This window comes from Podarcis bocagei (genome assembly GCF_964188305.1).
Source record: "Podarcis bocagei genome assembly, chromosome: 5".
Lineage (NCBI taxonomy): Eukaryota > Metazoa > Chordata > Lepidosauria > Squamata > Lacertidae > Podarcis > Podarcis bocagei.
In genome coordinates, this window is record NC_138129.1 from 7,183,226 (window position 1) to 7,204,452 (window position 21,227).

At 48.4% G+C, this 21,227-nt stretch overlaps 1 protein-coding gene across 2 annotated transcripts in view; it reads right to left on the reverse strand.

Moving 5' to 3' along the window:
- Positions 1-2,315: 2,315 nt before the first annotated feature.
- The window catches only part of SAMD10 (sterile alpha motif domain containing 10), a 51,891-nt gene continuing 32,979 nt past the window's right edge, over positions 2,316-21,227 (reverse strand). The window contains exons 3-5 of one of the 2 annotated variants that reach the window (XM_081196723.1): positions 10,533-10,701; positions 4,820-4,960; positions 2,316-2,559 (exon numbers count right to left, since the gene is read on the reverse strand). In XM_081196723.1, coding sequence (XP_081052849.1) covers positions 2,450-2,559; positions 4,820-4,960; positions 10,533-10,701 — 420 coding nt within the window. In that variant the 3' untranslated portion in view covers positions 2,316-2,449. The other variant, XM_081196724.1, reaches the window with a different exon arrangement.

The following is a 21,227-nucleotide window of genomic DNA, read 5'->3' on the forward strand; positions in this document are numbered from 1 at the left end:
TGGTGCAGACCTTTTTTTTAACTTTGAGAGGGCATAGAGGCTGTGCACAGAAATACAGAAGGTGCTAAGGTTTGTAGATAGGGCAAAATACCTTTGAGGTGTATGCTAGTATAGCCATACCTCTTGTTACGTTTGGTTCAGGTTACATATTTTCAGGTTGCGTCCCGCGGCAACCCGGAAGTACCGGAAAGGGTTACTTCTGGGTTTCGCCGCTCACGCACGCGCAGATGTGCAAAAACGACGTTATGCGCATGTGCAGAAGCGGCAAATTGCGACCTGCGCATGTGCAGATGCACAGATGTGGGTTGTGTTCCTCTCAGGTTGCGAACGGGGCTCCGTAACGGATCCTGTTCGCAAACAGAGGTACCACTGTACAAGATGGAACCAGAGCCAAAAGTATTTGGGGCCTCCTCCTTCCTTCCTTCCTTCCTTCCTTCCTTCCTTCCTTCCTTCCTTCCTTCCTCCCTCTCATCTCCTTTTCTCTTCTTCTCCCTTTGTGACACCCCCCTCTCTCTCTGTGACACTTCCATCCAATTCCATCGTCAACAGGCTCATCTCAGCTATCTCCCATTCCCACCACCCTTCTGAGTAATACCCCTCCCCACCTTCTCACTATATAGAAGGATCTGGCAACTTCTGTTTCAGTGTATCTGAAGAAGTGTGCATGCACACGAAAGCTCATACCAAGAACTAACTTAGTTGGTCTTTAAGGTGCTACTGGAAGGAATTTTTTTACTTCCATCCCTGTCATTCCCATCCAACAGTCTGCTAGAAGAAGGGCCAACGACTCTTTGACCTTTTTCAGAGGACATGCCCTCCTTCTCCAGCCCCCCCCCCACTTGCAGGAAATAAGAGCCACCGTTCCCCCCAGCTGTTGAAAGGAGGACTGTGACACTGCTTGCGAACCACCACTCAGCACATGCCAAGCATCATCATTAGATGTGGGTGGGTTGGGGGGTGGGGAAGAGGGAATGTCAAAAGCCTCTTTCACAAGTCATTATTAAACAGCTCAGGACCGCAATACCTCAAGGATCCCCTCTCCCTATTTGAACCGACCCAGACCCTGCAATCATCATCCGAGGCCCTTCTTCGTGTGTCTCCTCCACAAGAGGCCTGGAGCGTGGCAACACGAAAACAGGGACTTTTGTGTGGTGGCTCCCTGTTTGTGGAACGCTCTCTCCAGCGAGTCTCTGACATTAACATTCTCTAGCCTTTTAACTGTGTTTGGGGGTTATTGGTTTATTTTTGTTTTTGCTTCATCATGCATTTTGTGTTCTCATTTTATATTTTTATGCTGTGAACCGCTCTGCAATCTTTTGGATGAAGGGCGATGTACAAATTTAATAAATTAATATTGATAATGATAATAACATTTACTACCTTTCAGGGATTCTGTGTGTTTGCTCACTCTCGTTGATGTTGTTTTGTTTGGCTTTCCTTTGTTTGTTTTTTTGTTTGTTTTTTTACAGAAAACCTTGTTAAAATACATAAAGCTTCACTGGGCAACTCTTAATTTAAATTCCTGTTCCAGAAATGTGGGTTGTTGTTAGGAAGCGGCCTTATAGCAGGTCCAAGAATTTGTCCGCAAAGTTGAGTATTGGGCGATGTTTCTGTCTGGGGATTCGGCCAGAAGGTCCCTCCCAACAACTGCTCCCAAATCTTTGGAACTGAAGACCCCAGGAACTGAACTTGAGACCATTTGCATGCTAAAGAGGTGCTTTACCACTGAGCTACAGTCCCTCCAAAATTTCCAAGATGACTAGTGACAGAGACAGGCTGCTTCCATGGCCAGTGTCTGGCAGTACGTAGAGTCACTGGCTGCCATCACTCTCAATCCAGCCTTGGCTTCTCAACACAACCCTCCTCCCCAAATATATCACAGCCTCAGCAAGGAGGGGACAGTCTGAATGTTGGACAAAGAATCCACTGCAATTAGCAGCAGGAATTGCCCTAAAAGCGTATTATTTTTAAAAAGTCAAGTTTGGGCATTTGTGCATTCAGGTTAAAAATCTGACCAAAGTTTTGCATTAACACACCCATACACAGAGCCCCCCCCATTGTTTTTACTCTCATGTAGCAGTAGTAATAATAAACAGTGCTTACGTAGCATGTTAAGGAGTGTTCAAAACGATGGGCAGCTGGTTGTTATCCTCCCAACACCCCTGTAAGGTAGACCAGGATTTTTATTCTCATATTGCAGGTGGTTGTGGGGGGGGGGAGAGGTCAGAGGCTGGTGAGTTTGTGGCAAAGGCAAGGGTTCAACCTGGGAATCCTGAATTTGGAGGATGGCTTCTGAACCACTCCAGCCCACACACCCGATCGCTACGGAGAGCCTCTGAACGAGATCCAAGACGCCTGTACAATGAAACGAGTGAAGCATTTGCAAAATCCTCGGTTTCAGAAGTCTTCCGTGTCCTTCTGGGGAGAAAGTCTGTCTTCACTGGTTTCGTCAAGGAAACAATTTCGCGCTGTGATCGGATCCCACGAGGCTGAGTTTGACAAGTCCTAGTGGCGGTGGTTTGGCGTGGCATGAGTTCTGAGCCAGACAGCAGCTGGTCTCTGCATGGAACCAATGAGGAATCAAAGAGAAGAGTGAGGGGCGGGTGTCGGGGTGGGTGGGGAGAGCGAGCGCACCAAATACCGCCCCCCCTGGAGCCAGTCTGGGATCGGGTCCCTTCCTAATTTCCCAAGCATGCAATCGAGGTGTCCAGACCTGCGGTCCACACAAGCCATCCGCATCCCAGAAGCGATGCAACTTCACAGTGTCGTGCCGGGACAAGCCGGAGGGGTTAGGAGATGTTCCCAAAAGAGGCTGGAAGAAGGAGGGTTGGGAGCGAAGGAAAGAAACAGAAAAAAGGGAGTAAGTACCAAAGCTGTCAAGGGAGATTGGAGGCAGAGGACACAGGGGGAAATCGTGGCGACGGGTGAATTGGGGAAGGGGATGCCTCGAGCAAGACTGGGGGACAGCTCTTCTGGGCCCACCTGGAAGTTGGAAATGAGGTCAAGGGGGAGAGGGTGAAGACACTTGGAAGGTTCTCAGAACGGTTTCCAGCAGACAGATCTTGGAGCCCTCTGGTGCGGTCTTGCTTCGGGAGCAAGACAACTGGGTGAACGCAACGGGGGGGGGAGCCCAGCTGCAGGGCCCCATCCATGAAGCAGGAACAAGGCCAGGCTGACCCTGCTCCCCTCCTCTGAAGCAAGGCTGAGGGCAAGCATCAGGAGACAACATGTGGAGGGAAGGAGCAAGGGTTGGGGATGCTGAACCGCAGAAGAAAGAGGAAGAGAAAAGGAATGGAGGAGATGGGCGAAATGGGGGGAGAGAAGAAGTAGGAATGGAGGAAGCAGAGAGGGCGACTAGGAGGAGGCAGCGAGATGGGGAAGGAAGGGCAAAGGTGGGGAGCAGACTCAAAGGATGGAATGAGAATCGAGGAAAGAGATGGAGGGTGAAAGGGAGGAAGATGGCTGGCTGGTGACTTTTTCCCCTGGGCAGCATCACCCTTCCTTGTAGGTCCCTCCCTCTCAGGTGGGTTGCAGTTTATGGAGGGGTCGGTGCATGCAAAATTTGTTCAGACTCTTATCTGATGTCATCCTCATCAAATTCCCACCCCCTATCACCGTATTTTTCGCTCCATAAGACGCACCTGGTTTTTAGAGGAGGAAAGGGGAAAAGCCCCGTTTTTTTGAGGATCAGCTCACAGTTGTGAAGCTTCTTTTGCAAAGGGGAAAAGCCCCGGTTTTTTAAGGATCAGCTCAAAGTTGTTGAGCTTACTTTGCAAAGGTAAAAAAATCCTGTTTTTATGGGGTTCAACTCACAGTTCTGCAGCTTCTTTAGGAAAGGAAAGGGAGCCGTTTCTACAGTTTCCTGACAGATAATCTAATCAGCCAGTCACATGTCGCTGGGAAAACAAAGAGCCTCCTTCTGCAGAACATTCAACAACGGAGGCCTGGGCAAGAGCCAGCGACCGACCACACATTCACTCCATAAGACGCACAGACATTTCCCCTTACTTTTTAGGAGGAAAAAAGTGTGTCTTATGGTGCGAAAAATATGGTAGTTTCCAACTTAAAACGGATTTTCTATTTCTGCAGAAAATCCAATGAGTAAAAGTCAAAAGAGGCTACAGCACCTTTGGAAATGGCAAATGGGAAGGTGCAGGGAGGGGGAACTATGGGAAAGGGTTTTTATTTATTTATAATACTACGACATGTGGATCTTGCAATAAGACTGCAGGAATAAGCAGCACCCAAGTCCACAACAAACTGCTGTGCGTTGAAGCACCCACAACATCCTGTTTAAACGCTCTTTAAAAGGATGGCTGAGATGCAAATGTCACTTCCAGGCAAGATTCACCCTGATCTGTTGGCACAGAAGCTTGCCAGGAGGCCAGATGAAGTCAGCATTCATCCTGATTTGTTGGCAGGGAGGTTAAACGATGTTGTGCCTGGCAGTTCTTTGTTACCCCACATTTCCCCAGTGCAATTTGCCGGCAGGTTCCCTTATTGCAAAAAGTCCAGTTTGGGGGACAAAGAGGCCCGTCTCAGCTTTAACTGTGCAACGTGGATTTGCTGGTGCAGAAGTAAATCCCACCCAAAACCAGCAACAGTCTGAAAGTGCCCCGAATCTCAGAGCTTCACCCCACAAGTCCCAGCTTTGCAGGCGGAGAAGTAGAATCCATGGCAAGACAGACAGACGTAGCCGGGAGGAACAAGAAGTAACCCTCAAAGGTTACTTGTCTTTAGGCTGACCAACGCAGCAGGCCACTCAAATGCAGGGAATTGGGAATGATTTGGGGACATCCCGCCCCCCCAGCCACCGTACCTTGACTGAGGAGCTGCAGGTTGCGGACTTCCTCGCGCACCTGCAGTTGCAGCACCTGTTGGAGGACTTCCTGCCGCTGAGACTCGTGGATTATCCCCATGCGCTGCAACTTCTCCGCATTCAGCCGCAGCAACGCCCGACCTGCCGGGAAGAAAGCAGAACCGTGAGGAGGAGGAGGGAGAAAGGGCCAGATAAGAGCTCTGCGGGGTGAGTGGGTGGGTGTTCTTCCTGACACCAGGTTTCTGTGCAGAGGGGTTTTATTTTTTGGGAGTAGGGAGCAATCCAGCCCAGCTCCCCCTTGTAGCCTGAAGTGGGGACAGCCTAAGCATAGACAGACTGTTCCACATATGGTGTGTTGAATCTTTCAACTTCCCCAAAAGGGGGCACTAAAATGTTGTAACATGACCTGGGAACTCAATAGGTATTTTGGTTAAATCAATATTGTTTAGCTTTGCTCGGTAAGTGAAATGTGTGCAATGTGGCACAGAAATCATTAAAAATCGTTGCCAAGTACCTGCAGCCGTATTCTGTATTTTATAAAGCATTACCTGCCATTTTCATAAGGTAAAATTGAAATGCTTTTGGTTTTCCAAAGGCAGTTTCTGCGCTTCTCCATCTCACCAAGCTAAATGTCCAATCACTAAAATGATGGCAGATTTGAATTCTTCACCCCCCAAAATGTATTTTTAAGACCCCTCACTAAAGAAATTTGCAAAATGTAAGCTTCGCCCCTTCAAATGACATGCCCTATTGTTCCCAGAGCAGAGACATCACCTTGCCGACAAAGGTCCGTATAGTTAAAGCTATGGTTTTCCCAGTAGTGATGTATGGAAGTGAGAGCTGGACCATAAAGAAGGCTGATCGACGAAAAATTGATGCTTTTGAATTATGGTGCTGGAGGAGACTCTTGAGAGTCCCATGGACTGCAAGAAGATCAAACGTATCCATTCTTAAGGAAATCAGCCCTGAGTGCTCACTGGAAGGACAGATCCTGAAGCTGAGGCTCCAAGACTTTGGACACCTCATGAGAAGAGAAGACTCCCTGGAAAAGACCCTGATGTTGGGAAAGATGGAGGGCACAAGGAGAAGGGGACGACAGAGGACGAGATGGTTGGACAGTGTTCTCAAAGCTACCAGCATGGGTTTGACCAAACTGTGGGAGGCAGTGGAAGACAGGAGTGCCTGGCGTGCTCTGGTCCAGGGGGTCATGAAGAGTCGGACACGACTAAATGACTAAACAACAACAACAACATTGTTCCCAGACTCAACCCAGAATTTTGTGGTGGTTTTTCTACAGCATAAAACAGGTCAAACTGGATGATAGGCAATTCATGTATCTGGGCGTTTCAGATGGCAGCTTGTCAGATACATGTGTGTGCCTATGTGTACATGAGGGGTTTTAACCCTTTCCTCCCCACCCTGTGGCCGTTTCAGAAATCCTTGCCCTCCAGAGTTCTTGCCTGGCGCATGAGGGAGACTGCTGTGACAGAGGCTTCAAGGAGTCAGCGTTCATTTTGGGCTACAGCGGGGGGGGGGCGCAATGGACTCAACTACCCCCTCCCCATGCCCCACAGTCCTGATCCCAATTCCTCCCCCCACCAACTCACTGATTGCTATTTAACAACAAGGAACAAAACCCCAAACCCTCAAACTGTGACCAGGGGGGTGTAGTGGTTCACATGCTGGACCAAGACCTGGGTTCAAATCCCCGCTAAGCCGCAAAGTGCACCAGGTGACGTTGGGCCAGCCGCTGTCACTCTAACCCGCCTCGCAGGGCTGTTGTGGAGATAAAACGGGGAGGCGGAGGATCGCCTTGCGCAACTCGGAGGAAAGGTGCGACGTAAGTGTAATGAATAAAATGAAGCCTGTCGTAAAATGATGCTGTGCTGCCCCGACTCTACAAATCATGCAGCTTGGAAGGTATTTCTTTCCTGCAACGGGGTTTCTCTCTGTTTCTCCAATCTACCTCCTGCATCAAAACACATTTTATTTCAAGGGCTCCTCTGTGAGCACTGGAGGAATGTTGGAAGAGATTGGTGCATCCTCCCTAGAACGCAAGATTTTCCCATCAGCTCCCTCTCCTGCCATCCAGGCTTTGTGAGCGGAGGGATGTTATAACTCGCTCGGCCCACCTCTCCTGCGGGTACAATTGCTAATGCTTCCTTTATTTCCAACGCAAGGGCTTGAGCGAGCCGTTCCATTAGTGTTTCACCAAACCCTGCAAGGCACGCAAGGCTGAGGGAGCAGCCTTTGTGACTCCCAGGGAGAAAACACCACAACTTCGCTCCCTTTCTCTTCCCTTTCTTCCTCTCTGCCTCCCAAATCAGGACACAGATACGTTACCCTCTTCTAAGCAAAGGTTGGGGCGAGGGGAAACACAGGCAGTTTGATCTGTCTGCCTTTCTTTGGTTCCAAACAAACACACACCCCAGACAGTGTCTGCGCAGTAATTACTGGCTCGGGCTACTTTCTCTCTTGCTTGTAAAATATTAATCCAGCAACTTCGCTTGCTTGTCTGCTTCATGTTCTCCTGCAAAGATCCTTTTGTTCTCCAGATCAAGCCGCCCTGGATCTACTATTTTCTGTCAGCCTGGAAAACCCAGAAAGGATGTCACGCTGAAAGGCTGCCGCAAGTACCTACACAAGGAGCAATTAATGCTGCCTGGCAGAACCGGCCCAAAACCTTTTGCCACCTGAGGACAACAAGATGGCTCCCCTACTCTACTTCCACGTTCAGAAGGTGACTGGGCCAAGAGCTGACTCAAACTTCCATGCTGGCAACAGGACAGTAGCATCCCTGAGGGCTGCTGGCTGGGGCAGGGCACTCCTGCTTCTGCCCACCAACAGAAGGGAACAGTCAGTGAAGCAGTGCTGCTGCCACCCCTCAGCTTCTGCCGCCAAAAGCAGTTGCCTCCCTCTGCCCAATGGCTGCACCGGCTCTGTTGCTCACCTGTACATATGTGACAAAAGGAACGATCCTCTAGGCAAGGTGCTAAGTTCTGAACAAAGAATCCAATCACCTTTACACAGTGCCAAAGCCAGAGAAAATATGCACACACACACCCCGTCCTGAGCTTCCCATCGGCTACTCTCCGACTCATCCATCCACTGTTTGCCGAAGAATGCCAGATTGTAATACGACCACTCTCCTAAAAACTTAGCGCCACAGCATTATATTATATTTTCTGAGAATCCTCCAGAAAAGCAATCTCTCAAAGGACCTGTTGATGGCATTTTACCATTGTACTGTGGAGAGTGTATTAACTTATGGTCTGTGTGTGTGGTTTGGGAGCTGCAGGGTCAGGGAAAAAACAATGCTGTCCAGGGTTGTAAAGACTGCGGCGAGAATAATTGGGTGCACTCTTCCCACCTTGGATCAAATCTATGCTTCCAGGTGCCATAAGAAAGCTGCAGAGATAGCGCAGGACAGTGCGCACCCCGGAAGTGATCTCTTTCAGCTTCTGCCTTCTGGAAGAAGGTATAAAGACTAGGACTAGCTGCCTGAGAAACAGTTTCTACCCAAATGCACTTTTGGTTTTAAACTCATTGTAAGAAGAAGAGAAGAAGAGTTTGGATTTGATATCCCGCCTTTCACTCCCTTTAAGGAGTCTCAAAGCAGCTAACAATCTCCTTTCCCTTCCTCCCCCACAACAAACACTCTGTGAGGTGAGTGGGGCTGAGAGACTTCAGAGAAGTGTGACTGGCCCAAGGTCACCCAGCAGCTGCATGTGGAGGAGCAGAGACGCGAACCCAGTTCCCCAGATTACGAGACTACCGCTCTTAACCACTACACCACACTGGCTCTTGTAAGGAGTCTGTATGGGAGTATATTGTATTTAAAAATGGGATATCAGAGTTTTTAGGGGGCTAACCAGGTTGGGATAGCTGGGATAGCAGGCTTGTTGGTTTTTGAATGACTTCTGTAGATTTTTCAATTTCATTGTTCTGTATGGGACAATGACAATAAAGATTATCGTATCGTATTATCTAGAAGCATGCCTGTTCCCAGTTGCTTAAAGCACCCCTCAATACTTCTTATTTTTCTGCTAGGTTTTCAACCTTTTTGGGTCCACAACTCCCTTGACCAACTACGTACTTTCTGCAACAACCCTGTGGGACTCAGGGGTCCAGTTATGTCACCCCTTGCCTGCAGAGCCTGAAGCCCCTAACTCTTTTTTGAACATCCTCTTTTGTTGAGTGTTCCCTTAGCCTCCTCTCTTCTCCCCCCTCCTTGGGAGTCCTCCCGGCAGCTGCCGCCCCAGTCTCTGACCTGCCCTGCCTGCCCCAAAGAGGTGCCTCCTCACAGTGCCCCACAGGGGCCTGGGAAGCACCCCCTGGCCAGCCCCAGAGGTACGATTCGCCTGGGGAGCTTGTAGCCAGGGCTGCTGCAGCAAACAGCTGTGCAAGCCTTTGGGAGGCAGAGTTGCGAGAGGGCATCAGAGGAGAGGAAGAAGAAGAGTTTGGATTTGATATCCCGCTTTATCACTACCCGAAAGAATCTCAAAGCGGCTAACATTCTCCTTTCCCTTCCTCCCCCACAACAAACACTCTGTGAGGTGAGTGGGGCTGAGAGACTTCAGAGAAGTGTGACTTGCCCAAGGTCACCCAGCAGTTGCATGTGGAGGAGCAGGGAAGCGAACCCGGTCCACCAGATTACGAGCCAACCGCTCTAACCATTACACCACACTGGCTCGCCAGGAGGGAGGGAAGGAAAGAGGGACAGAGGCTAGTGTTACCCGCGGCACCCGGGCCACCACTCAAGGCACTCCAAAGTGCCATGGCACACTGGTTGAAAACCACTGTGTGTGTAGTTCCTTGCGAGCCTTGCTAAAATCTGCATTTTGCAGGTTGAAAGACCTACATTGGCTCCCAGTACGTTTCCGAGCACAATTCAAAGTGTTGGTGTTGACCTTTAAAGCCCTAAACAGCCTCAGCCCAGTAGACCTGAAGGAGCATCTCCACCCCCAGCGTTCTGCCCGGACACTGAGGTCCAGCTCTGAGGGCCTTCTGCAGTTCCCTCACTGCGAGAAGCAAAGCTACAGGGAACCAGGCAGAGGGCCTTCTCGGTGGTGGCGCCTGCCCTGTGGAATGCCCTCCCACCAGATGTCAAAGAGATAAAACAACTACCTGACATTTAGAAGACATCTGAAGGCAGCCCTGTTCAGGGAAGTTTTTAATGTATGACATTTTAATGTATTTTTGATCTTTGTGGGAAGCCGCCCAGAGTGGCTGGGGAAGCCCAGCCAGATGGGCGGGATACAAATAAATAAATAATAATAATAATAATAATAATAATAATAATAATAATAATAATAATAATAATTATTATTATTATTATTATTATTATTATTATTATTATTATTATTATTTGCAACTTTGCCATGATATTTCGTCTTGCTTTATTCCAGGCTTCCTCAACCTTGGCCCTCCAGATGTTTTGAGACTACAATTCCCATCATCCCTGACCACTGGTCCTGCTAGCTAGGTATCATGGGAGTTGTAGGCCAAAAACATCTGGAGGGCCGAGGTCGAGGAAGCCTGCTTTGTTCCAAACTTCCCCTCCTTGTCAACGAATGGTTGTTACAATCTTGTGCCTCAGCACTTTTTCTGCTGTTGTTATCCTGACAACGAAGCCCAACTGCCGTGCGTTACAGAGCACCCCTTTCTTCCAGGGAGCCTCCTCTTTTGGGGAAACCCAGAGCGGCTCGATTACCTGTGATGGCGTGATGGGAAAAGGCCTCCACGTAGATGAGATAATTGTGCGGGCAGTGCTTTTTGAGCCACTTGCACACATCCTGCTGCGTCCAAAGCACCACTGGCTTGGTCAGGCTCCCAAGTGTCGGGCTGGTGTGGTAGATGCCATAGTGATCGTAGGTCCGGACCTATGGGGTTGAGGAAGAGGGGGAAGAGATGAGAAGCATTAGCGAGCCCCCCGCAGGGTGTCACAACTCAGTGGTGCCTGGGACCCTCAGCATCCCAAACAATATCTTCTAAGCTGCCGCACAAATGATGGTTCCTGGCAGCGGCCAGGAAAACTGCAGCAGGGATAATATTATGAGTTTGGGGGCTGGCCAGTCTGGATGAAACCCCGTGCCCCTCCCCAGACCTGCAATCCTGTATCTGTGAGGGTAGAATATGTAAAGTTAAAGCCTGGATGGTTAAGGTGACTATGGGGTGCGGCGCTCATCTCGCTTTCAGGCCGAGGGAGCCAGTGTTTGTCCTCAGACAGCTTTCTGGGTCATGTGGCCACCAGCATGACTAAACCACTTTTGGAGCAATGGGACACCATGACGGAAGCCAGAGAGCACAAAAACACCGTTTACCTTCCTGCCACAGTGGTACCTATTTACCTACTCGCACTGGTGTGCTTTCAGACTGCTAGGTTGGCAGGAGCAGGGACCGAGCATCGGGAGCTCACCCATTGCAGGAATTCAAACTGCCGACCTTCCGATCGGCACGCCCAAGAGGCTCAGTGGTTTACACAGGTAGAATGTGTAAGAGGAAGCTTGCCAATGCAGTTGTAATTTCATTTTCACTCTAAATTTCGACTCTAGGTGGATGCAGCGTCACTCGGATCCTGTGTCCAATGGCTTTGGCAGGTAAGTTGGAGCAGAACTTTGCTTGTACCATGTTGCTGCTTCCCCCAGATTACTCCGGTTCTGTTGGGTTTGTCACCAGGAGTTACAGTCTTTTGTTTATGCTTTGTACACATAGGCTCATTTCTTGCCCCAACAGAATTCTGTCTCAGTACAGGAATAAACCCCCTCTGTTTTGAGGAGAGCTGTGTGTTCTTTCTGGTTTCAAGGACCTCGCTTGTATCCCGCAAAAATGGCCCTGAACCACAGCCCGCCAGTCAGGGCATCGTCTTGAAGTCCTGTTCCCTCAGCAACGCTGGCCCAAGATGGCGGCAATAAAGCCAATGGAGTCCCTTTGTCAATGTTGTGGCTTTGGCTGGCCTTGCCTGGTACTATTTATTTACTGAATTTATTTATTGAAGTTGTAGTTCGCAACTTAAAAACACAAGAAAAAACCCACAAAATACAAGATAAAAACAAGAATGAACTATTATTATGGTTGGTGACACAAAAATACGGAAGTTCCTCTACCACTCTTCAACTACTACAGTGGAACTTCGGTTTCCGAGCATCTCAGAAGCCGAACGATTTGGAACCTGAATGCTGAGAACCCAGAAGGGAACACTTCTGTTTTCGAACGCGCCTCGAAAGTCGAACGGCTTCCGAGGTGTGTTTCTCCATTTTCTCAATGGAATTTGCCGACCGTCCATCGCGCCTTGGTTGCCAAACATTTCGGAAGTCGAACGGTCTTCCGGAACAAATCACGTTCGACAACCGAGGTTCCACTGTACAGTGGTACCTCTGGTTGCGAACGGGATCCGTTCCGGAGCCCCGTTCGCATCATGAGCAGAATGCAACCCGCGCCTGTGCATCTGCGGGTCGCGATTCACCGCTTCTGTGCATGTGTGTGACGTCATTTTGAGCGTCTGTGCATGAGCGAGCGGCGAAACCCAGAAGTAACCCGTTCTGTTACTTCCAGGTCACTGCAGGACGCAACCTGAAAAGACGTAACCTGAATCGGACATAGCAAGAGGTATGACTGTACTTGTATTTAATTGCTTTAAGAAAATTCAGGCCATAGGCATATTTGGCCCCCACGCAGCCAGCTGCCGACCACTGGGGGCGCTGACCTGCCCTCCTGCCGCCAAATCCTGAGCCAGCCATTTCAGAGCTGCCGTTCCCTTTCCACAATCCCACACGGCAGCCCTCTGTCCTTTTCTGAACGCTTCCCCTCCCTGGCATTTCACTATTATGCAACTGGTACCACCTCGCTGCTCAGGCTGGGCTGTCACTTGGCATCTTCTTCCACCTCAGAGCAAAGTGTCTGTGGCATCGCTGGGTAAAACCATCCCAGGCGTCTGCGGCTCGGCTACTTAAGAATCCAATTACGGGAAATGCTCAAGGCTGCAATGCGCTAGCCGTCTCCCCACCCTCTCCGGTACCAGTTTCCACTTTTCTCCTCCGGGTTTTTATTTTGTCACGGGCTCTGTTCGTCATGGAAATGGGGTTCTTCACCTTAGATAAATATATATTTCATTGTCTCCTGCTTGGTCCTAGGATATCAAAACACCGTCTGCAACAAGAGGGTGTAGTAGCAGGGATTAAGAAAATGCTGTGGGGAGCAGGAAATGCACGCTTCACAGAAGAGAAAGGGGCCGTGTTCAGGCCCTACTCCAAAAATGGGCAAAATAGCCGCTAAGCCGCTAATAGCCGTGCTTCGCAAGACGAAGAAACCGCAAGACGAAGAGACTCGTGGAACAAATTAATTTCGTCTTGCGAGGCACCACTGTACTTTGGTCACCTCATGAGAAGAGAAGACTCCCTGGAAAAGACCCTGGTGTTGGGAAGGATGGAGGGCACAAGGAAAAGAGGACAACAGAGGATGAGATGGTTGGACAGTGTTCTCGAAGCTACCAGCATGAGTTTGACCAAACTGCGGGAGGCAGTGGAAGACAGGAGTGCCTGGCGTGCTCTGGTCCAGCGGGTCACGAAGAGTCGGACACGACTAAACAACAACAACAACAAAATTAATGAATAGTAACAACTGTGACTCCAATGAGCTTGGAGCAGTTTGAGCATCAATGGCTGCCTCCACTGCCCAAGGCAGTAGATCCTTGCTGGGAATTGCAAATGGATCGAGTCCTCTTGTCCTCAGGTCTTGCTTGCAAGCTTCCCACAGACACCTGGTTGGCCACTGCGAGAATGGGACACTGGGCTGGACAGGCCATTGGTCTGATCCAGCAATCTCTTCTTGCATTCATATGAGCAGCTTGGAGAAAGAGCTAATACAGTGGTACCTCAGGTTAAGAACCTAATTCATTCTGGAGGTCCGTTCTTAACCTGTAATCGTTCTTAACCTGAGGTACCACGTTAGCTAACGGGGCCTCCTGCTGCCGCCGCACCACCGCTGTGCGATTTCTGTTCTCATCCTGAGGTAAAGTTCTTAACCAGAGGTACTATTTCTGGGTTAGTGGAGTCTGTAACCAGAAGCGTCTGTAACCTGAAGCGCCTGTAACCCGAAGTACCACTGTATTGGATGGTTTCTGCTGGGGATGTTAGCCTTCAAAGCTTCACATTTTCAAAAACATTGGAAATACAGTGGTACCTCGGTTTACAAACTTAATCTGTTCCGGAGATCTGTTCTTAAACCAAAACCGTTCTAAAACTGAGGCGTGCTTTCCCTAATGAGGCCTTCCACCACTGGCGCCCTTCCACAATTCAGATTCCGTTCTTAGACCGAGGTAAAGTTCACAAACTAGGACACTACTTCCGGTTTTGCGGAGTTCGTAAACTGAATCATTCGTAAACAGGACTGTTCTTAAACCGAGGTACCACTGTATTGTATTCCCCCCCCCCCTTTAGCCTTGTTTTCAGATTATAAGGAACCCACAGTGAGCCTCTAGGAACAGGCGAGATACAAATCTAACTCAACCGTCCACCCTGAATTCATCCCAAGAGCACATGTGGGGCTTTCAAACCGCAGAATTTAGGGAATGCCCCCCACATAGTCCCATCTACTCCCCCCCACGCCCCGTTTGGATAATTGCGGAACAGCATCCCAGCGATCTCGGAGGCCGCCGTGCTGGTTTTAATCTTCTTGGCAGACAAAAGCCACAGCTTGTTAATAAGAGGCAACGTTTAGGATGCGTTAAGCATCACGTTCCGGATGATTTGGAAATCTGGAAAATGAAGAGCTATTAAGAGCTGGCTTCAGCGTGGCATTGACAGCTGAACAGCAGCCAACTTTGGCCGTTGGAGTCCCATGCCTAAACCCTCCCCTTTTCCCTTTTCAGCAACAAGCTGTTCAGGGACATCGGGCTCAAGGGAAGGACTCTGTGAATAACTGCACAGCACAGCAGCTTTGGATCAGAATCTGCCTTTAATCCCAACCTGCAAAAGGACGCCGACTTGCTTTCCGTTCTCTCCCATTTTTCTCCTTCCCCATTTTTTTTACCATGCTCCATAATAATACAGTGGTACCTCAGGTTACATACGCTTCAGGTTACATACGCTTCAGGTTACAGACTCCGCTAACCCAGAAATAGTGCTTCAGGTTAAGAACTTTGCTTCAGGATGAGAACAGAAATCGTGCTCCGGCGGCGCGGCAGCAGCAGGAGGCCCCATTAGCTAAAGTGGTGCTTCAGGTTAAGAACAGTTTCAGGTTAAGTACGGACCTCCAAAACGAATTAAATACTTAACCTGAGGTACCACTGTAATAATAATAATAATAATAATAATAATAATCATAATCATAATCATAATCATAATAATAGTACAGTGGTACCTCAGGTTACATATGCTTCAGGTTACATACGCTTCAGGTTACAGACTCTGCTAACCCAGAAATAGTGCTTCAGGTTAAGAACTTTGCTTCAGGATAAGAACAGAAATCGTGCTCTGGAGGCGGGGCAGCAGCTGGAGGCCCCATTAGCTAAAGTGGTGCTTCAGGTTAACAACAGTTTCAGGTTAAGAACAGACCTCCGGAACGAATTAAATACTTAACCCGAGGTACCACTGTAACTTATTATTTATACCCTGCCCATCTGGCTAGGTTTCCCCAGCCACTCTGTGCGGCTTCCAACAAAACACTAAAATACAATAACCTATTAAACATTAAAAGCCTCCCTAACAGGTCTGCCTTCAGATGTCTTCTAAAAGCCTGCTAGTTGTTGTTCTCTTTGACATCTGATGGGAGGACGTTCCACAGGGCGGGTGCCACTACCGAGAAGGCCCTCTGCCTGGTTCCCTGTAACTTGGCTTCTCGCAGCGAGGGAACCGCCAGAAGGCCCTCGGCGCTGGACCTCAGATTTATTTACTTTCTAAAATGCATTATTCCAAATTGGATTTCATATGGAGTTACTTGGATCTCCTATTTAATTTTTAGTAGTTTTCTGAGGGCCTTCCTTGGAGGTTATTTCAGAGGGAAGGTTGCAATATCAATTTAAATAGGGTCGCCATATCCCCAAAAGTGGGTCAAAGTTGTTGAGATGTAATTAATAATAATAATAATAATAATAATTTATTAATTATACCCTGCCCATCTGGCTGGGTTTCCCCAGCCACTCTGGGCAGCTTTCAACAAAATATTAAAATACAATAGTCCTTCAGGTATTAAAAGCTTCCCTAAACAGGGCTGCCTGTTTAGATGTCTTCTAAACGTCAGATAGTTGTTTATTTCTTTGACACCTGGTGGGAGGGCGCCACTACCGAGAAGGCCCTCTGCCTGGTTCCCTGTAGCTTTGCTTCTCGCAGTGAGGGAACCACCAGAAGGCCCTCAGCGCTTGACCTCAGTGTCGGGGCAGAACGATGTGGGTGGAGATGCTCCTTCAGGTATTAGAAAGAGTATTGAAAATGGGGCTTGGGTCTAACTGCCCCAATACAGTCGTGAAAACAAATCACCACCACCACCATCGAAGGTGGCAAAAGAGTAGCAATGGAAGCTTGTGTAAGGAGCAGCAGAGACAAAGGCATTCAGAGAAGGGGTGATAAATGAAAAATGGATCTCTCAGGGCGACTCTGTGGACCTGGAAACCAGAAGCCAAGCAGAGTTTGGAAATATCAGGGCCCAGGCAGCGCTCAGAAGGCTGATGGCGCTTGACATGCATTGCACCACAGCCAACTTCCCCATGTGTGAACATTGGCTAATTAAGCACACCCAATTAAGGAGCCGCCGCAATTAGCACAACAGGCATGTCAAGACCTGCTGCCCTGCTTAATGGCTTGTCCCTCAGAGATGCCAAAAGCCAGGCAAGTGGAGATTGAGGCCAATTCCCTGCCCGATTGACCACGGGGCTGATTGGCCACGGGGTCAACCCAATAATTCCTAAAGATCTGCGCAAGGGCTTCTGTCAGGCCTGGCGCAGTCTTGAGGGGAGCCAGCGGCTTTGCCAGTCGCGTTGTCAAGATTGCAACAAGGCTGGAATACGCATCTGCCCATTCTTCCTCTGCAAAGGCAATCAGACACCAGTCTTGCAAACTCTGAGGTGGAAACTATTTTGGGGAGCTTGGTCAAGGAGGCAGGAAGACGCCGTAGCTTGCCTTCTAGGGCGCTGGTGCTCCTCTGAGACTAAACTGGTCTGCGGCCACATCCACTCCATCCATACATTATTTTGTGTGTGTGTTGTGTGTATGCGTGTGTGGGGGGGTTATTAAAGATTTTGTTGATTTACAAAAGTCTGTGCAATGTCTCTCTCTTGTAATTCCCCCCCGTGTAACATTTTTACAAATCAGTTTCATTTGTTGAGCCATTAGGAAGAATAGGGGGAAAGAGGTGGGGGGTGGAAGATGAGTGGGGTCGGGTGGCGATGTTTCTATTTTACTTAATATATGTGGGGTTTTGCATCAGCGTTCCTTGTACAGGTTCTCTGGTGTTCACTTGTGTTCCTTTGTTGTTGAGAGAGGTTGGGGTTGGCCTAGGGTATGGCTGTTCATTTGTGGTTGGCTGTGGTGGTCTTTGTTTTCATGTGTGAGTGGGGTGGGTGGGTGTTTTGGGTCAGGTTAGCCATACTGATTTGTATGCTGTTGGTGGATTTTTGTCATTGTCCTGTTGGGCTGTGTATGTGATAAAGGGGAGCCATACCTGGGTGAAGGCATCTTCTTCTATTTGTCCCCATGGCAGTTTCAGTTTATTGGTTAATTTTTCTAGTCAGGCTGCTTCCCATGCTATTTGGTACCATTGGTCCGTGTTTACTCCTGACAGGTCTCTCCAGTGTCTGGCTATGATGCCTATGGCTGCTGAAAGTAGGTGGGTTATGAGTTCCTTGTGGTGTAAGTGGGCATTATTGTCTTGGAAGATGTTTAGTAAGTTCAATTCTGGGGTGGTTTCTAACACTTGCTTGGTTATTTTACGTATTTCTCGTATGGTTGTTGTCCAGAATAGTTGGAATTTGGGGCACTCCCACCACATGTGGAGGTATGTGCCTGTGGAGGTGCACCCTCTCCAGCATTTTGGAGATACCTACAGGTGGTACTAACACCAAGAAAACTAGTGCTAATACGTCCAGGAACCTCCATCCATCCATTTAAAGCACACTGCTTCTCCTGGGAACTTGTTGAGGGAACTGTAGCTCTGTCAGCAGTAAGCTACAGTTCCCATGATCCTGGAGGGGGGAGCCTTGTGCTTTAAATGTGCAGTGTGGATGTGGCCTACCGGAGGGCTTGCTTCTCCCCCCGTGCATTCTTAACTCAAGCAATACATCCGCCAGTGAGCAGATTATCACCATAACACAGGCTATGGGCTCAGCGCAGCCTCAGGAGAGAACCCAGACTGCTCCTTCTGCAGCCTTATGGGGCTTAGTTAGAGAACAGCGGCCCAGCATACATTTAGGGCTGTTTATCATTACCACTTTTTCAGCTTATTAGCTGCTGGTCGTCTGAAGGTCTCCAAGTGGCTTAACAGCAATACCGTATTTTTCACCCTATAGGACGCACTTTTCCCCCTCCAAAAATGAAGGGGAAATGTGTGTGCATCCTATGGGGCGAATACAGGCTTTTGCTGAAGCCTGGAGAGGGGTCGGTGCGCTCAGCAACAATCATGTAAGTGTCAGGTTAGCTCAGCAACAATCATGTAAGTGCTTCTATTATTGACACTACCCCTTAGGACAGGCATGTCAAATGTCTGTCTCGGGGCCTTATTGAGCCCGCCGGTCGGGGTTGAATTCAGTTTATTTCCTGGGGTAAAATCCTAAAAAAGCCTTAACAACTTCAACTTTAAAAAAACCTTCAACCTCCAAAAAAGCTCAACAACTTCAATCCTAAGGTTAACAACTTTGGTTGGCCCTTCGCTTCATCCACTCTGGCCCTCTCTGAAAAAAGTTTGGACACCAATGCGCTTAGGATCTTAATATTCTCAACAGGTATGGAGTGGGTGTGTTATTGGGTTGTTGTTTTTATTTTGATTTTATATATATATATATATTGTGGTTTTCATGTTGATCTTTTCTGTGAACTGCCCTGAGACCTCCGGGTATAGGGCGGTATATAAATTCAATAAATAATGATAATGATAATAATAATAATAATAATAATAATAATAATAATAACCCTTTCCCCTCTAAAAACACTCTCCTTTTAAAAGGCTGCTCTGAACTTCCTTGCTGCCCATGATCCTTTGTGACACAAACACATGGACACTGGCACACAAACACTCTGCACATGCTCCAAAGGCAAGGACCAGCACGGCATAGCAATTTGAGCGTTCAATGCGTACATCCCCCATGACCCTTTCCGTTACCCTCTTCTGCCCCCTTGCCAGTTTCTGCTCATTTTTGTTTGTCTGTTTGAGTCAGGGGATATTTGGGGAGGGAGAGAAACCCCTTGGCTTGGTCCCACCTTCAGAGTCTCCAAGCGAATCTGATCTTTTTCTGTTTTCAAGCATGAGAAGCAGGCTTTCGAATGTGTAGCGCAGAGAACATGTGTGCCTTTAATTCCCGGAGAGAAAAGAGGAAATTGGTCCAGGAAATCTGCGCCCAAGAGTGACGGCATCCTCGCTGGAAAAAAAGACGCTGAGCCCACAGCAACTTTTATCCAAATAACCCTCCTTACTTCTGAGTAATAGGTACCCAGGGCAACTAGCAATTTCCCCCAGACCAAAGCAAACTGCGCATTAATCTTGACGCTAAGTCTCCTTCTTGCAAATTGGCAAACGGTCTGGATTTTGCCACTCTCATCTCCCTCCCTTTCTCCGCAACCCAAATTGGCATACATTGCCTCAAACGTGACCCATAAATGGAACAGATGCAGAGACTGGCACCTGGAGGCAATTTTTCAGCTGGTTTAAAAGGAAGCTTTTTTCTTTTTCTTTCCCCCCGTATTTTCCTTCCAGGCTGAAGGCAGCCAGTTCTACATTTCAAGCCTCTCGTCGTCCCCCACCCAACTCCCCTGCTTCAGCGCCCCTCCCGCAAAAGACGGAACTGAGATTCAAAGAAGGATGTTAGGGAGGGAAAGCTCTGTTTCCGAGAAGGAAAGGAACAAAGGAGCTGGTTTTTGGCAGGTATTTCTGGGGCTCAATTCTGACTGAAAGGCCACCTCCGTAATCCCAAAAGCAGGAGAATGGTCTTGGCTTCCTTTGGGCCGCTGCAGATGTGCCAAAACGGCTTCAAAGAATCTGTGCCACACCCTTAAAGCATATGGCTTTCCTCAAAGAACTGTAGTTTCTTAAGGGGCCCGGAAATGGTAGCTGTGCGGGAGGAAGTAAACTACAGTTCCCAAAATTCTTGGGGGGAGGGATGGTGCGTGTTACAGACCACCCCAATCTCTGAGCAGTGAGAGATTCCAGAGGTTCTCTTATTTAGGGTTCAGTTTCTTTGGAATGAAGGTCAGCAGAGAGCGCAATGTCTTTAGCATAGATGGTTTTAGTTACACATATGTTGTTGTTTAGTCGTTTAGTCGACTAAACAAGTTGTTTAGTCGTGTCCGCCTCTTCATGACCCCCTGGACCAGAGCACGCCAGGCACTCCTGTCTTCCACTGCCTCCCACAGTTTGGTCAAACTCATGCTGGTAGCTTCAAGAACACTGTCCAACCATCTCATCCTCTGTCGTCCCCTTCTCCTTGGGCCCTCCATCTTTCCCAGCATCAGGGTCTTTTCCAGGGAGGTGGCCAAAGTATTGGAGCCTAAGCTTCAGGATTTGTCCTTCCAGTGAGCACTCAGGGTTGATTTCCTTCCGAATTGATAGGTTTGATCTTCTTGCAGTCCATGGGACTCTCAAGAGTCTCCTCCAGCACCATAATTCAAAAGCATCAATTCTTCAGCGATCAGCCTTCTTTATGGTCCAGCTCTCGCTTCCATACATCACTACTGGGAAAACCATGGCTTTAACTATATGGACCTTTGTGGCAAGGTGATGTTTCTGCTTTTTAAGATGCTGTCTAGGTTTGTCATTGCTTTTCTCCCAAGAAGTTACACATATACACAACCTCAAGATTCACTGGAATGAGGGGGGTGCTTTCTGATGTGAAAACATTCATGAAACCTACTCTCATTTAGCATAATGTGTGTTTGGTGGGGAGCTATTGGATTGTTTTAATTTTTATTATGTATTACCCTTGCTGGCACCTTTCCCGGGAAAATCAGAGGCTCACTATGTCAGGTTCCTATTGGAAGACAGGACAAATGCTAGAACATTAGCAGTGGCAAAATTTTTATCGGTGGTTGCAAGAACCAATGATCCCTATATTTTGAACAAAATGCTTGTTTAACCTGGAGGTAGGCTGTATAAATTGTGTATTGCTTTGTAACAATTTGTTGGGTCTCTGGACCGTAATAAAGATTGATTATGTATTTTGTGGTTTTATATCCTGATTTTATTCTGTGATTCAGGGACGCAGGTGGCG